Consider the following 18,611-nt stretch of genomic DNA (forward strand, 5'->3'; position numbering starts at 1 on the left):
CTGGCGTCCCACTGGATGTGAATTCTCCCTGCCCACTGGGTGTGAGTTTTCCTTGCCCTTTTGTGGGTTCTTCCGAGGATGCTGTAGTCGTAATGATTTGTGCAGTCCTTTGAGACATTTGTGATTTGGGGCTATATAAATAAACATTGATTGATTAATTGATTGATTACTTCTATGTGTAGAAATCGTTATTTATAATTGAATCACTTGTTCATTTTTCAACAAGTTTTTAGTTATTTGTAAATCTTCTTTTCCAACTAGTTCAAGAAAGACCACTACAAATGAGCAATATTTTTGCACTGTTATACAATTCAATAAATCAGAAACTGATGACATATTGCTGTATTTTACTTCTTAATCTCTTTTTTTTTTTCAACCAAAAATGCTTTGTTCTGATTAGGGGGTACTTGAATTAAAAAAAAGAAATTCACAGGGGGTACATCACTGAAAAAAGGTTGAGAACCACTGTACTAGATTGTCGATTGATGTACCAATGAATTACAGTCAAAGTGTTGATACAGTTCTAAAAAAATACAAAATTTCCATGTTTTTTTATGTGACTAAATTTGACTTGGGAACTCAAATAAGTAAATACGCCCATGGGTCTTCCAGTCCGATCCAGCAGTCCTGAGTTATGCGAGTGTGTCTCTGTGTCTTCCTTCAGACTACGATTGTTGCCTTGCTATGTTTAAAGGCCTACTGAAAGCCACTACCCGCAGTCTGATAGTTTATATATCAATGATGAAATATTAACATTGCAACACATGCCAATACGGCCGCTTTAGTTTACTAAATTGCAATTTTAAATTTCCCGCAGAGTTTCTTGTTGAAAACGTCGCAGAATGATGATGCGTATGATGACGCGTGTTTGTGACATCTCGGCTAAAAGTCGTCTCTTTTCGTCGCATAATTACACAGTAATTTGGACATCTGTGTTGCTGAATATTTTACAATTTGTTGAAATAATGATGGAGACGTCAAAGAAGAACGCTGTTGGTGGATTGCAGCTGCTTTTAGCACCGAAACACAGCCGGTAGGGGTGTAACAGTACAAAAAAATTCCGGTTCGGTACGTACCTCGGTTTGGAGGTCACGGTTCGGTTCATTTTCGGTACAGTAAGAAATAAAAAAAAATATTAATTTTTTGGTTATTTATTTACCAAATTTGTAAACAATGGTTTCATCCAGGGCTTCACGGTGGCAGAGGGGTTAGTGCGTCTGCCTCACAATACGAAGTTCCTGCAGTCCTGGGTTCAAATCCAGGCTCGGGATCTTTCTGTGTGGAGTTTGCATGTTCTCCCCGTGACTGCGTGGGTTCTCTCCGGGTACTCCGGCTTCCTCCCACCTCCAAAGACATGCACCTGGGGATAGGTTGATTGGCAACACTAAATTGGCCCTAGTGTGTGAATGTTGTCTGTCTATCTGTGTTGGCCCTGCGATGAGGTGGCGACTTGTCCAGGGTGTACCCCGCCTTCCGCCCGATTGTAGCTGAGATAGGCGCCAGCGCCCCCCGCGACCCCAAAAAAGGGAATAAGCGGTAGAAAATGGATGGATGGATGGTTTCATCCTTTTAACATTGGGAACACTATAATAATTCTGCCCACGTTAATCCACATTAAACTGCCTCAAATTGTTGCTTTGATTCAATAAAATGAAAAAAACCTTTCTTCTACATAAAAAAGTTTAATATTAAACAGTTTCCATTGAAACTGTTTAATGTCAACTCATCATGCTTAATTTATTACAGCATTTGGGAAGCCTGTAGGTGACTTTTATTATGTAAATGTTGTATTTTTATCAACATGTGATAGCAGGGACCCTGCTATTCAAAACTAGGCTGCTACATTACTAATGATTCATTTAACTATAGCTGAAAAATAGTACAATTGCAATAGGAGAGACTATTCATCCCTAAACACAATGGAGTTCAATGAAATAACAGACAGACAGGGCTTTGCTGCCCCTAAAACATGCACACGCACAGAGAAAAATGAGCTAACGTTACGCTAAAAGCTAAATAGCCTTTATCTCAAGCCTATACTGTGAGCGAGCTGAGCTGCAGTTTAAGTTTCTAGAAGGTCAACGGGCTCATAGTGATGTTTGTAATAGTTGTGACTGGGAAGTGTTTAGTATAATTTGGGTAGAGTCCGCTCCTCCCCTGCTAGACGAATATCTGCTCGACGCTAAAGCATTGACTACATCGCTCTGAAGTCTGAATACGCACTGCTGATTGGCTGTTACATCGCTCTGAATACGCACTGCTGATTGGCTTTGTATGTAACCAATCAGATGGTTGTGTGGGCGGGACAATGAGGCAGAGACATAGGCAGAAAGCAGAGCAGCTTGTGAAGACTTCTGCTTCCGAACCTGTTCGGTACGCCCGCGTGCCGAACCGAAACCCCCGCACCGAAACGGTTCGATACAAATACACGTACCGTTACACCCCTAACAGCCGGTGTTTCTTTGTTTGTTGTGAAGCTTTAACACAGAGCGGTCAAGCGAACATGTTTCTCTACGTCAACCAGCAAGTTTTTGGATGGGAAAATTGTGATATTAAGTCGGCTCTTACCGGAGACTTCAGTGGAATATGGGACCTCAACCTGTAGCTGTCAAAAAGGCAGCTGTGATCTTGGCTCCTCGGCTTCTCTCAGAGACACTGGCGTTCACCGCAGCCTTCCGACTTTTAGGTATGACTTTAGAATCTCACTAAAATACTATTAACACAATAAGCTGATAAGGGATTTTCCAAAATTATCCTAGTAAATGTGTCTAATTACATCTGAAACCCTTCCACTGCCGCCGCCCAGAGCCGTCGCTTTTTTTTTTTTGTGCTTCACTCTTACTTTCCTCATCCACTAATCTTTCATCCTCGCTCAAATTAATGGGGAAATCATCACTTTCTCGGTCCGAATAGCTCGAGACTATGATTATAAACAATATGAGGATGTGAGGAGCTCCACAACCCGTGATGTCACGCGCACATCGTCTGCTACTTCCGGTACAGGCAAGGCTTTTTTATTAGCGACCAAAAGTTTTCGAACTTTATCGTGGATGTTCTCTACTAAATCATTTCAGCAAAAATATAGCAATATCGCGAAATGATCAAGTATGACACATAGAATGGACCTGCTATCCCCGTTTAAATAAGAACATATCATTTCAGTAGGCCTTTAATGTGTTTCACCAGTTTTGACTTCTCCGATTATCTTTCGCTACAAACTGAAGAATTAGAAGTTTTTTCTCCCGTGTATTCTAATGTGTTTTTGCATGTTTGATTTATTAGAGAAACTTTTACCACACAATAAACAACTATAAGGCTTTTCTCCTGTGTGTATTCTCATATGTGATACCATATTTGTCTTCTGAGAGAACGCTTTACTGCAGAAGGAACAACCGTAAGGTTTTTCTCCTGTGTGCGTTCTCATGTGTTTCACCACAGTTGCATTTTGAGAGAATGTTTTGTTACACACTGAACAACTAAAAGGCCTTTCTCCCGTGTGTGATCTCCTGTGTGATTCCATAGTTAACTGACTATAGAATCTTTTACCGCAAACTGAACAACTGAAAGGTTTTTCGTCCGTGTGATTTATTGCGTGTCTCTTCATATTGGACTTGTGAGCAAATTGCTCACCACAGACCACACACCTGAAAGGTTTTTCTCCGGTGTGTATCCTCATGTGATTTACCAAGTCTGACTTGTAATGGAATGCTTTCTCGCAAGACGAACAACGAAACGTTTTTTCTCCTCTGCGTTTTCTTATGTTCCCAAGTTTTTTACCGGTCTTCTTTTCACCGCATTCAGAGTGTTTGTTGTCAGTGTGAGTCCTCATAACAACTTCGCAGTCCGTATCGCTGCTCAAAGGTTCTTTGGTGTTGTCGCGGTCCTCGGGACAGTGTGACGTTGTCCCGTCGCTGTCTGAGAGTAGGACAAAGAGATTGTCTGCTTGTGATCCTCCCCGGAGGTCTCCAATGTCTTTTGTAATGTGCTGTAGTGAGCTGCTGCTTGGAGGCACCTGACCTGGACTGTGATGAAGGTGTTGTGGTTTGTCTTGAGAGTTTTCAGTCTTCACAGAGACACCAAACAGAGCCGGCCCGAGACGACGCTCTCCTGCTTGAGTGATCCAGAGGTCCTCCTCTTCCTCTTTGACCTGCAGGGACCGTGGAGCCTCCTCCCTTAAAGTAAAGCTCCCCTCCTGCGGCTGAGGGGGAGGTCCATCTTGGCGACCAATCAGCTGCTGAATGTCTGCAAGAAACAAACATGATCCCTTTTTTTTTTATTTGTGTCTGATCTACCAAGCAATGTGTTGTCAAACACAAGAACAGTTACCAAACTTTTTGTTTCCTCTTTGATATCACTTAGGACAGACATAACTTGAAATAACTGTATTGATTCAAGCTTACAGACTATTTAGTAGGGGTGTAATGGTACACAAAAACTTCGGTTCGGTACGTACCTCGGTTTAGAGGTCACAGTTCGGTTCATTTTCGGTACAGTAAAACAACAAAATAAACATTGTTCGGTTATTTATTTACCAAAATTGTAAACAATGGCATAATATACATATACACACAGTAAAGATGCGCGGATAGGCAATTATATCACCCGAAACCGCATCAAAAAAGTTTTCATCCACCCGCCACCCACCCGAACCAACATTTCATCAAAGCCACACCCACCCGCCCGTTGTTATATAGCTAATAGATAGATAGATAGTACTTTATTGATTCCTTCAGGAGAGTTCCTTCAGGAAAATTAAAATTCCAGCAGCAGTGTACAGAGTTGAGATCAATTTAAAGAAAAAAGTAAAAAGTAAATAATGGGGGTTTAAAAGGAAACAAAATAGAGAAATATTACAAAAAGAATAGAAACAATGGGAATAACAATATAACAGTAAAATAAGAATATAACAAGACAAAGTAGGCAGTAGTGACCATGTTATGAAAACGTATTGCACTGTTATTGTTTTGCATCCCCTGTCATCCTAGTACCCCCCGCCCCAGAGAGGAGTTGTACAGTCTAATGGCGTGTGGGACAAAGGAGTTTTTGAGTCTATTAGTCCTGCACTTGGGATGAAGCAGTCTAGAACTGAACAGGCTCCTCTGGCTGCTGATAACGCTATGCAGAGGGTGACTGGCATCATCCAGGATGCTCACTAGTTTGTCAACAGTCCTCTTCTCTGCCACCCTCACCAGTGAGTCCAGTTTCATATTCAGTTTAATATAGACGATGCAAGGCATTAGTTAGGTTAGAAAGTGTAACTCCCTCCAAATAGCACAGACACAACGGCTTTCTTGAACTGATTTATTTGAAGGCTTACTTTCCCTTCAAATTCACCGTGAAAACTGTAATAAATAAAGCACGTTACAAACGTAAAAATAATAACATGCACAGCATGTGGATCGAACATTTTACCAAGTAAAATACCAACAAATGACAAATACCTCGTTGTTCCTTACATCCGTCGACAGACCAAACGAGACACTTCAAAATAAAAGTATGCCCACATACTGTTTCAAAGAGTGCTGCTCGTTTTTCGTATGTGGGTAACAATATATAACTATTTATAAATGGTTGATTTATACAGGCTGGTAAGGTAAAGTGTTGTACCTGACAAGTTTTGGCTACCTTGCTTCTGCAGCCTTCATCAGAGGTGTCACGTGATGTTAGCGTGACGTCGTCTGTGACGTGTTATATGGATTGTACCATCAAGAGTTGTTTACCTTACTAGCCTGTATAAATCAACCATTTATAAATACACGTCAGTAGGCTAAATGAACCTCTTCAACATAACATTTAACTATGTATAATGGAGCGGCTGGCTACGGGGGGTTAGCCAATGACTTTGGCTGGGGGGCGGGACTTCCGGGAGAGATAGGGAAGTGACGTTATCGACAGGAAGTGAGAGTTCGCGTTGTCCCGGGAAAAGCGTTAGAGACATGAGAGCTGTTGTGTGGTTGTATTACATCTTGTGCAATAAAGACAAGACAAACCAAGAAGTTGTATGAGCCTACATTCCTGGGATTATTACACTCCGAGTCCATGGTTCTCGCCCGGAAAAGGGTGGAGTGCCATCTCCGGGTTGGGGAGGAGACCCTGCCCCAAGTGGACGAGTTCAAGTACCTAGGAGTCTTGTTCACGAGTGGGGGAAGAGTGGATCGTGAGATCGACAGGCGGATCGGTGCGGCGTCTTCAGTAATGCGAACGTTGTACCGATCCGTTGTGGTGAAGAAGGAGCTGAGCCGGAAGGCAAAGCTCTCAATTTACCGGTCGATCTACGTTCCCATCCTCACCTATGGTCATGAGCTTTGGGTCATGACCGAAAGGATAAGATCACGGGTACAAGCGGCCGAAATGAGTTTCCTCCGCCGTGTGGCGGGTCTCTCCCTTAGAGATAGGGTGAGAAGCTCTGCCATCCGGGAGGAACTCAAAGTAAAGCCGCTGCTCCTTCACATCGAGAGGAGCCAGATGAGGTGGTTCGGGCATCTGGTCAGGATGCCACCCGAACGCCTCCCTAGGGAGGTGTTTAGGGCACGTCCAACCGGTAGGAGGCCACGGGGAAGACCCAGGACACGTTGGGAAGACTATGTCTCCCGGCTGGCCTGGGAACGCCTCGGGATCCCCCGGGAAGAGCCAGACGAAGTGGCTGGGGAGAGGGAAGTCTGGGTTTCCCTGCTTAGGCTGTTGCCCCTGCGACCCGACCTCGGATAAGCGGAAGAAGATGGATGGATATTTCCGAATTGGTTCAACCGCCACCTGCCCGAATCTATTTAAAATCTATTTTTTCGTCATGTCACCCGCCCGACTCCGCGGTTGTGACCAAAACCGCGCATATCTAACACACAGAGTCCATTGCCAGGGTTAATACATATATGACATATATCAAATAAAAACAAAATAAGTTAACGCTCAGAATGGTTTCTTAACAAAACCTTTCTACATATAAAGTGTTTTTTTTGGATTGATTGATTGATTTAAACTTTTATTAGTAGATTGCACAGTACAGTACATACAATTGACCACTAAATGCTAACACCCCAATAAGTTTTTCAACTTGTGTAAGCCGGGGTCCACGTTCATCAACACTGCCCGCCGTTTTTTGTAGACATGTTCCATAAATATTGATGTTAAATATTTCTTTTTTTGTGAAGAAATGTTTAGAATTAAGTTGATGAATCCAGATGGATCTCTATTACAATCCCCAAAGAGGGCACTTTAAGTTGATGATTACTTCTATGTGGAGAAATCTTTATTCATAATTGAATCACTTGTTAATTTTTCAACAAGTTTTTAGTTATTTTTATATTTTTTTCCCCAACTAGTTCAAGAAAGACCACTACAAATGAGCAATATTTTGCACTGTTATACAATTCAATAATATCAGAAACTGATGACATAGTGCTGTTTTTTACATCTTTATCTCTTTTTTTCAACCAAAAATGCTTTGCTCTGATTAGGAGGTACTTGAATTAAAAAAATGTTTACAAGGAAAAAAGGTTGAGAACCACTGCGTTATGAAAGTATCGTATGCGTGTGTGTGGCCCTTCAATATGTGACGTCAGTGAGTGTGCGGGCGAGCGAGGTGAGGGAGCGGTAGAGCACAGGAGTGGCTAGTGTTTAGTTGGATTGGCTGTGTGCAAGACCTCAATAAAGCCACGATTTGCAACTAGTCGCTGGACTCCTCATTTACCCTGGAGTCCGGAGCTGTGGAGACCCACTGCCGCGTAGAGTGAAGGGTTGTGCGCGCAAGGGAGACACAATGGGAGCCGGAAGCAGGAAAGGTGCAACACATGTTTGACGTGTTGTCAGAAGCAGCTGCTGAACAATCTTGGCAAACCTCCGTCCTCCATTGTTGTATCGCGCAGCCAAAGTGTTCCCAAACGGGAGATCTTAACGAGGCAGGAGGGTCTTCCAGCTCTGGCTTTAACATGTTGTCCTAGCCTGCTAGCATGTCTACTTGTTCGGTACACCTCCAAACCGAACCGAAACCCGGTTCAATACAAATACACGTACCGTTACATCCCTACTATTTAGGCACTTTCTTAACCTTCTTTGACCATGATTACAGATCTGTTTCCTGGCACCACTGACTTGATATCCGTCTGGCAAGAGAAAATAACTTGCCCCTTGGTAATAGAGAATATGTGTGCGTTAAAGTCACCCTGACACAGGTAGCATAATTGTATTCAAGTAAGAGTACTGACCTTTAAAATTACTTTATACACAGTATCATGTTAGACCGCTTTAACATTTGACAACCAAATAATAAAACAAGGTGACTCTGTAAAAAATCTGGGTACTATCTTCGACCCAACTCTCTCCTTTGAGTCACACATTAAAAGCGTTACTAAAACGGCCTTCTTTCATCTCCGTAATATCGCTAAAATTCGCCCCATTTTGTCCACTAAAGACGCTGAGATCATTATCCATGCGTTTGTTACGTCTCGTCTCGATTACTGTAACGTATTCTTTTCGGGTCTCCCCATGTCTAGCATTAAAAGATTACAGTTGGTACAAAATGCGGCTGCTAGACTTTTGACAAGAACAAGAAAGTTTGATCACATTACACCTGTACTGTATATACCTTTATATACATATATACATACATATATACCTGTACTGGCTCACCTGCACTGGCTTCCTGTGCACTTAAGATGTGACTTTAAGGTTTTACTACTTACGTATAAAATACTACACGGTCTAGCTCCATCCTATCTTGCCGATTGTATTGTACCATATGTCCCGGCAAGAAATCTGCGTTCAAAGGACTCCGGCTTATTAGTGATCCCCAAAGCCCAAAAAAAGTCTGCGGGCTATAGAGCTTTTTCATTTCGGGCTCCAGTACTCTGGAATGCCCTCCCGGTAACAGTTCGAGATGCTACCTCAGTAGAAGCATTTAAGTCTCATCTTAAAACTCATCTGTATACTCTAGCCTTTAAATAGACCTCCTTTTTAGACCAGTTGATCTGCCGCTTCTTTTCTTTCTCCTATGTCCCCCCCTCCCTTGTGGAGGGGGTCCGGTCCGATGACCATGGATGAAGTACTGACTGTCCAGAGTCGAGACCCAGGATGGACCGCTCGTCGGGACACAGGATGGACCGCTCGCCTGTATCGGTTGGGGACATCTCTACGCTGCTGATCCGCTTGAGATGGTTTCCTGTGGACGGGACTCTCGCTGCTGTGTTGGAGCCACTATGGATTGAACTTTCACAGTATCATGTTAGACCCGCTCGACATCCATTGCTTTCGGTCCCCTAGAGGGGGGGGGTTGCCCACATCTGAGGTCCTCTCCAAGGTTTCTCATAGTCAGCATTGTCACTGGCGTCCCACTGGATGTGAATTCTCCCTGCCCACTGGGTGTGAGTTTTCCTTGCCCTTTTGTGGGTTCTTCCGAGGATGTTGTAGTCGTAATGATTTGTGCAGTCCTTTGAGACATTTGTGATTTGGGGCTATATAAATAAACATTGATTGATTGATTGATTATACATAGGGCTGGACGATACATCAGCATACTCAATATATTGCGGGTTTGTCTCTGTGCGATATAGAAAATGACTGTATCGTGATATTCGAGCATACGTTCTCACACAGTTGCTTTTTGCTGCGGGCGTTACATTACATGCATTTCCCACTCATTCTTGTCTCCTTCTTACAAAGACTTAAAACAAGCGCATCTTCACACAAACTACCCGAGCAGAGAGGTAGCTACATGGGTAACATTAACTGTGGTGCTAACGGTGCGGTGCGAGTGGTAATACGAGAGAGAGAAGGTGCGAATCTGGTAACAAATGGAGGAAGAATTAATTCCCAAAAAAACAGCATGGGTCGATCGTCTGGCGGTGGTTTGGCTTCAAGCCGGAATCCATCCATCCATCCATCCATCTTCTTCCGCTTATCCGAGGTCGGGTCGCGGGGGCAACAGCCTAAGCAGGGAAACCCAGACTTCCCTCTGCCTAGCCACTTCGTCTAGCTCTTCCCGGGGGATCCCGAGGCGTTCCCAGGCCAGCCGGGAGACATAGTCTTCCCAACGTGTCCTTGGTCTTCCCCGTGGCCTCCTACCGGTTGGACGTGCCCTAAACACCTCCCTAGGGAGGCGTTCGGGTGGCATCCTGACCAGATGCCCGAACCACCTCATCTGGCTCCTTGTACCCGTGATCTTATCCTTTCGGTCATGACCCAAAGCTCATGACCATAGGTGAGGATGGGAACGTAGATCGACCGGTAAATTGAGAGCTTTGCCTTCCGGCTCAGCTCCTTCTTCACCACAACGGATCGGTACAACGTCCGCATTACTGAAGACGCCGCACCGATCCGCGTGTTGATCTCACGATCCACTCTTCCCTCACTCGTGAACAAGACTCCTAGGTACTTGAACTCCTCCACTTGGGGCAGGGTCTCCTCCCCAACCCGGAGATGGCATTCCACCCTTTTCCGGGCGAGAACCATGGACTCGGACTTGGAGGTGCTGATTCTCATTCCGGTCGCTTCACATTCGGCTGCGAACCGATCCAGTGAGAGCTGAAGGGATCTTCAGCTCTCAAGCCGGAATATGTTGAACAATTATGCGGCAAAAGCGTTGCTACAAAAAGTAGTAGCACTGTTAATTTGTAGAATCATTTGAAAAGTCATCCGCGAGAGAATGAAGAGTGCTTGAAACTTCATGTCAACATCTGCGTTCGGTGCCACACCCGCAAAATGCTGAAGCAACAATTTCCACATCAACACCGTATGAAAAAAAAATCAAAAGAAGGAGATAACGTCCGCAGGAACCTACCACATAGTGAAGGACATACACTATTTGATTTCCTATTATGCAGCTCATTTTTATTTGACAGTGTTTGAAATATCTTGTGTGACATCATGCACAAAAGTGCACTTTATTTGTTTTAAACTATTGTAGTGGCATTCTGTACAAAAAGTGCACTTTAATCTAGTGTTGTTTTGATATGTTATCTTAGTGACATCATGCACAAAAGTGCACTAATAGCTTGTTTTAAAATGTCTCTGACAATCTTGCACTTTCTGTTTTTGGAAATGACATGAATGTTTGTGCCACTGCTTAATAAATACAGTTTTGCTAAACTTACTTAGTTGTGATTTCCATCGCTGCATGAAAGTTTAAAATGAGCATATATTAATGCAGTATGAACAAGAATATTTGAATGTAGACACATAGAATCATCATACTGCTGTGATTATATGTTTCAAGCACTCTTCATTCTCTTGTGGATGACTTTTCAAATGATGCTACATATTAGCATTAAGGCTACCTTTTATAGCAACGCTTTTGCCCCACACTTGACATATTACAGTCGTCTGTTCGACATCTTCCCGCTTGAAGCCAAACCACCGCCAGACGATGGACCCCCTGCTGTTTTGTTTGGGGAATTAATTCGTCCTTCATTTGTTACCAGATTCGCACCTTCTTTCTCTCGTATTACCACACGCACCACAGGTAACGTTACCCATGCTGCTACCTCTCTGTTCAGCGAGGGCGTATACGTATGTGACGTACGTAAGAAGGTGCGCTTGTTTTATGTCTCTGTGAGGAGAGACAAAAAAAGAGTGAAAAAAGCCTGTAGAGTGATGCCCGCAGCTAAAAGCAACCGTGTGAGAACGTATACTCAAATATCACAATATAGTGATTTTCGATATCGCACAGGGACAAACCCGTGATGTATCGAGTATATTCGATATATCGCCCGGCCCTAGCGTTACTATACTACTTATTCTGCACCATACTGAAGCAGGGGTAGTCTAACACCAGCTAAAAATGTTAAAATAATGGCAGACATTTATTCATAAAATACACCGAAACGTTGTCAATGAAGTTTGAAGGTGTTAAGTTTGGATCGCATGGCTCCGATGGCCGTGTTCCGTCCCATGCAGAAAGACAAGAAGGAGCGGCGTGCAGGTAGAATTGAATTTTAATTATTTAAAGGCAGGACAAAAATACAAAAGCTCAGACGCTAAACAAAGGGGGAGCAAAAAATCTAATTGTCACCGAGGGTGAACAGCTAGGAATTCTAGAGCGTGGACAACACACTTGAGCGTGGTGGAAAAACAAGAAGCGACATGAATGCCGCGAAAGCAAGCATTGACCCAGCAACTTGAACAGGCTGACTGAAAACTATAAAGGGGAGTGATTAACCAAAACACTTGGTGAGAACGCTAATCACTATACAAGGGCAGGTGTGGGGAATTAGTGGCCATGGAAACCAACAGTGAACAAAAGGAAAGAGGATGCAGCCAGGAAACGGACAAACACAGGAAACAAGGCACTAAACATAAATCACGCCATGACAGAAGGAGATAAGACGGAATTGTTTAAAAAAATCTATTCATGGGCGAAATAGAAGAATTCCCATTACCTGTTAGCCGCCTCTTGGTAACACTTTTTCACTATTCAAAACGTAGAGAAAAGGGAAAGATGTGTGTGTTCTTGTCTCACATAATGATCGTGAATAATGTGCAAATTATTTTTAACAAGACATGTTTCCTTTGAATCTTGTAAAAAGTGTTTCTTAAAAATAAATAATCCAAACTGATACAATGTGATTTTCCGGAGTTTTGTTTTAGATTCTGCCACTCCATCCATCCATCCATTTTCTACCGCTTATTCCCTTTGGGGTCGCGGGGGGCGCTGGCGCCTATCTCAGCTACAATCGGGCGGAAGGCGGGGTACACCCTGGACAAGTCGCCACCTCATCGCAGGGCCAACACAAATAGACAGACAACATTCACACTCACATTCAAACACTAGGGCCAATTTTTAGTGTTACCAATCAACCTATCCCCAGGTGCATACCTATGACAAAGATTACAGACTTCTACGTGCTTTGTAAGTGGGAAAACGTGCAAAATCAGCAGAGTATCAAATATAATTGTATTCATTGTCTCACTTTCCATCAACATGTTGTAAACACAGGATGTAAAAAAACATTAAAGGGGATCTGATTTATTATTTTTTTAAGCCTAACATTCACAATCTTTATGTAACACAAAATCACATATGTTTTTCGTTTTTGTACATTCTAAGTTGTAAATAAACGTTGGCAAAATCTCATCAATCCTAATTCCAATAATGGAGTCAATGGGAGCGTCTCTATCCTGCCCACAAAGCCCTTAAAATAAGAATGTATTGCTCAATATATTATATTCAGAAGTAGGGCAGGGCGATACATTGATATATCGCGGGGTTGTCTCTGGGCGATATAGAAAATGACTATATCGTGATATTTGAGTATACGTTCTCACGAAGTTGCTTTTAGCTGCGGGCATTACACTACACGCGTTTCTCACTCTTTCTTGTCTCTCCTTCTCACAGAGACGTAAAACCAGCGCACCTTCTTACACACGGTGCAACGTCACACGCCCTCGCGACATGTAACGTTAGCTGTAGTGCGAGTGGTAATACGAGAGAAAGAAGTTGCGAATCTGGTAACAAATGAAGGAAGAATTAATTCCCAAGAAAAACAGCACAGGGTCCATCGTCTGGCGGTGGTTTGGCTTCAAGCGGGAAGATGTTGAACAGACAGCCGTAATATGTCAAGTGTGGGGCAAAAGCGCTGCTACAAAAAGTAACATTACTTCTAATGCAGGGGTGCCCACACTTTTTCTGCAGGCGAGCTACTTTTCAATTGACCAACTCGAGGGGATCTACCTCATTTATATATATCATTTATATTTATTTATTTATGAAAGAGACATTTTGGTAAACAAGTTAAATGTGTTTAATGATAATACAAGCATGTGTAACACATATAGATGTCTTTCTTTCACGAAGACAAGAATATAAGTTGGTGTATTACCTGATTCTGATGACTTGCATTGATTGGAATCAGACAGTAATGATGATAACGCCCACATTTTCAAATGGAGGAGAAAAAAAAGTTGTCCTTTCTGTACAATACCACATGAAAGTGGTTGGTTTTTGGCATCTAATTCATCCAGCTTCCATACACTTTACAAGAAAAACATTGGCAGCAAATTCCGTAGCTTGCTTGATTGACATTCACGGCACCCGAGGGTCTTGTGAGATGACGCTGGCTGCTGCCAGTTCATTATTATGAAAAAATGACAGAGAGGAAGGCGGGAAACACTTTTTATTTCAACAGACTTTCGCGCCGTCCCTTCCGTCAAAACTCTAAAAGCCGACTGCACATTTCCTATCTTCACAATAAAAGCCCTGCTTCATGCTGCCTGCGCTAACAAAATAAGAGTCTCGGAAAGCTGGCGTGCACAAGTGATGTGCACGCCAGCTTTCTGAGGGATCGCTTGTGCACGCCAGTTTTCCGAGACTCTGTATTTAGTTAGCGCAGGCAGCATGAAGCAGGGCTTTTATTGTGAAGATAGGAAATCTGCAGTCGGCCTTTAGAGTTTTGACGGAAGGTACGGCGCGAGAGTCTGTTGAAATAAAAAGTGTTTCTCGCCTTCCTCTCGGTCATATTTTAATAATAATGATCTTGCAGCAGCCAGCGTCATCTCACAAGACCCTCCGGTACCGTGAATGTCATTTAAGTGACGTCTTGGTGAAGATTGATGATCACTCATTTTTAGGTCTATTTTTTTTAAAAGCCTGGCTGGAGATCGACTGACACACCCCCCGCGGTCGACTGGTAGCTCGCGATCGACGTAATGGGCACCCCTGGTCTAATGTGTAGCATCATTTGAAAAGTCACCCACTAGAGAATAAAGAGTTCTTGAAACTCTGCGCGTCAACATCTCTGTTCGGTGACACACCAACAAAATGCTGAGGCAACCATTTCCAGATCAACACTGTAGGAAAAACATAGTCAACAACGGAAGATAACGTCTGCAGGAACCTACCACATAGCAAAGGACACACACTATTAGATTTCCTATTATGCAGCTACTTTTTATTTGACAGTTTTCAAAATATCTTGTGTGACATCATGCACAAAAGTGCACTTTATTTGTTTTAAACTATTTTAGTGGTGTTCTGTACAAAAAGTGCACTTTAATTTAGTGTTTTTTGAAAATGTCATCTTAGTGACATCATGCACAAAAGTGCACTCATTGCTTGTTTTAAAATGTCTCTGACAATCTTGCACTTTCTGTTTTGGAAATGACATGAATTTTTGTGCCACTGCTTAATAAATACAGTTTTGGACAATTGACTCAGTTGTGGTTTCCCTCTCTGCAAGAAAGTTTAAAATGAGCATATATTAATGCAGTATGAACAAGAATGTTTTAATGTAGACGCATAGAATCATCATACTGCTGTGATTATATGCATCAAGTGTTCATTCAAGGCTAAGGCAAAATATGGACATATATAGCGTGTATCATGACATGGCCTAAAAATATCGAGATATTAATAAAAGGCCATATCGCCCAGCCCTACTTGATGGTAGAAAAGCGCTATACAATTATAACCCATGTATTCCTTTAAAACCTGCTGTAAAAATGAATATCCTCTGAAAATATATCTTATACCACAAACTGGAGGATACATATTTTAATCAGGATACAATTTTAAAAATATGTTAAAAGGCTCAACGGAATTATAAAAAAACATTATACTAGGACTGAAATAAAACATCTTCTAATTGTTTAACCCTTTAATGTTCATATTGTTGTTACTCAGCCAGCGTTTGTTCATCTTATCCCAATAAACATCTGTTCAGTATTTTAGCATAAAAGTGTTTGATTGTGAGGCATTAAAAGCCACAAAATTCAACGGGTCCATCAGACCCACAAACGCTGGCTGAGTAACAACAATACGAACGTTGCACGGAAAATTTATCTGCCAGTTTCTGCATCCCAGAGGGATTCTTCTTTTGTGTTTCTGCACCTGCGGTTCACACACGAGGTTTCAATATTGTCTGTCAACACTGTTGATTGATTGATTGATTGATACTTTTATTAGTAGATTGCACAGTACAGTACATATTCCGTAAAATTGACCACTAAATGGTAACACCCTGTCTGCTCTCATTTTGTCGCACATTTCAGCCTCTGATGTTCTGTGTACCTGCACTCTGTCGTCGTCCTGTGGGTGTGTGTGTGTGTGTGTGTGTGTGGTACACAGAACACCAATTTCCACAGTGCTATTAGGCCCGGGTCTAGTTGACCCGGACATATTATATGTAATAGAAATGTGTAGGGGGGGGGGGGGGGGGTGTTTGGGGTGTATGGTGTGTGGTCATTAAATATGTATTCTGATATATGTTCTTCACAGAAAATGAGCCAAAGTCAATGAGTCTCAGTTTGAAAAATGTATTAATTGTATCATTTTTCTTTTAACAAAAAAAAATGAAAACAGGCCCGAACACCACACAAGGGTTAAACTGGGTACAGTAGTTATCAATGTTTAATACCAGTGTATAATCTGTTATATTTTTATTCTCATTGTTGCTTTTTATTTGTATTCTTATTGTAATATTTTTCTATTTTGTTTCCACTATAACCCCATTATTTACTTTTTACTGTTTAATTGATTTCAACACTGTACACTGCTGCTGGAATTTTAAATATTCCTGAAGGTACTCTCTTGAAGGAATCAATAAAGTACTATATATTTTGTATCCATCTAACTAATCACTCGCCATACAGCAATAGATGATCCCCGTCCATTACCTGTCACATATACAGCTGTCACATATACTGTAATATTGTACATAGTAATTGTTATATATATGATATAGACATAATATATTATTATATATCTGTATATATAATATAATGTACATATACTATGTAAATATTACATACATATGTAATATTTTCCACCGCTATATTTAGTCTATTTATACCTGCATTGTCCTTTCCTTTCTTACACTTTCCATCATTATAACTGAGCTACTGTGTGGAACAATTCACTTGTGGATCATTAAAGTTTGTCTAAGTCTAAAAAACCTCAATGCTAGAACCACAAATAGCTTCCCCTAACGAGAAAAATAACTATCCATCCATCCATTTCCTACCACTTATTCCCATGTGGGGGTTGCGGGGGACGCTTGCCTATCTCAGCTACAATCGAGCGGAAGGCGATGTACACCCTGGACAAGTCGCCACCTCATCGCAGGGCCAACACAGACAGACAACATTCACACACTAGGGCCAATTTAGTGTTGCCAATCAACCTATCCCCAGGTGCATGTCTTTGGAAGTGGGAGGAAGCCGGAGTACCCGGAGGGAACCCACGCATTCAAGGGATGGATATGCAAACTCCTGAGTAGTCAGGGATTGAACCCTGACTACTCAGGACCTTCGTGTTGTGAGGCAGACGCACTAACCCCTCTTCCACCATGAAACCAATAAATAAAAAAAATAAAATAAAAACTAGAACCGCCTAATAGCTGGAACTAGCACACATATATCTAACACAAGGATTTTTTTTAAAAGAAGGGTTGTTTGTTTTTTTAAAAGCATCCACAGTCTGTGGTGGCCTCAGGTGGTCAGGGAGAGAGTTCCACAGACTGGGAGCAGCTAGCAGAAAGCCCGGTCTCCTGTTTTCCTTTGAATCTTAAAAAAATGCATTGATCCAATCCAGCACGTTCAGCTTTTTTCACGTATGGTTTGGACATCTGCCACTAAAGCTTTCAAGTACATTCACATCGACGCTGCGAAAGGTAAATAAACAGGAGCCATATTGAATATTCGTCTTCAATCATGGACACTGAAAAGGGGAACGGCCTTCAAGTGATTAGAACCCTACTCAATTAGTAAATAAACAAAACCGGAGATGTTTGAAAAAAAAAGAATGAATTTACCTTCAAGGTGGATCACAATTTGAGTCTTGCCGGCAGCTTCCAGTTGTTGTCGTTGTCGCTCGTTCTCTTCTCTTGTTCGACAAAGTTCTGCCTCGTACGACGCTATCGTTCCTTCGAACAGCCCAAATATTTCTTCGGCCGCTGCCATTAGTCGCTCTTTGACCAACTCTTTTAACATTTTTAAATGATTCGACCTCGGTTGAGGGATAAGAAGCGGAAAAAATGGATGTATTCTCGTCCTTTGTCGTCGTCGTTGCCGGTGGACTTAATGAGCTCTACCGGAAGACATGTTCCGTCTGCGCATGCGCAAGATCGACGTCGCTCGCCTCACTCGTAGTTTTACTTAAATTATTTTATTTATAATTATTTTTTATTAGTTTATTATAGATCATACATTTACTAGGTTTTCATTCATTTTCACTTACTTTACATCTATAGACTCCACGGCCCCTGTGTCCGCACGGCCGCCATCTTTCGGCAGTGCAAGCCGCCCGGTCAACAAGTCAAATTCACGTCAGCACGGCCGCCATCTTTCGGCAGTCAACGCCGCCTAGTCCACAAGTCAAATTCAATCAGTCAGACATGTGTTTTATTAGAAACTTTCTAATGAGCGTAACTGTCAAGACTATCGGTGTATAGTTATCAATGTATCACACTTATAACAACAATACAGAATATAATTGTTTTAAATGTTTAAATATTGGCATACTTGCCAACCCTCCCGGATTTTCAGGGAGACTCCCAAAATTCAACGCCTCTCCCGAAAACCTCCCGGGACAAATTTTATCCCGAAAATCTCCCGGAATTCAGGCGGGCCTAAGTGACGTGTATAAAGAGCGTGTCTGCCCAATGACATTATAACTGTAGAATGATCGA

The 18,611-nt window shown here is 42.2% G+C and overlaps 1 protein-coding gene across 1 annotated transcript in view; it reads right to left on the bottom strand.

The window, feature by feature from the left end:
* Window positions 1-18,140, bottom strand: part of LOC133537501 (zinc finger protein 664-like) — a 19,848-nt gene extending 1,708 nt beyond the window's left edge. The window contains exons 1-2 of the mRNA XM_061878574.1: window positions 17,736-18,140; window positions 1-4,242 (exon numbers count right to left, since the gene is read on the bottom strand). The exon at window positions 1-4,242 is cut by the window's left edge and continues 1,708 nt beyond it. Of these exons, the coding sequence (XP_061734558.1) occupies window positions 3,227-4,242; window positions 17,736-17,913 (1,194 nt within the window). The 5' untranslated portion in view covers window positions 17,914-18,140 and the 3' untranslated portion in view covers window positions 1-3,226. The remainder of the gene's footprint in view (window positions 4,243-17,735) is intronic.
* Window positions 18,141-18,611: the final 471 nt, after the last annotated feature.

Source organism: Nerophis ophidion, linkage group LG18 (genome assembly GCF_033978795.1).
Source record: "Nerophis ophidion isolate RoL-2023_Sa linkage group LG18, RoL_Noph_v1.0, whole genome shotgun sequence".
Classification (NCBI taxonomy): Eukaryota; Metazoa; Chordata; class Actinopteri; order Syngnathiformes; family Syngnathidae; genus Nerophis; species Nerophis ophidion.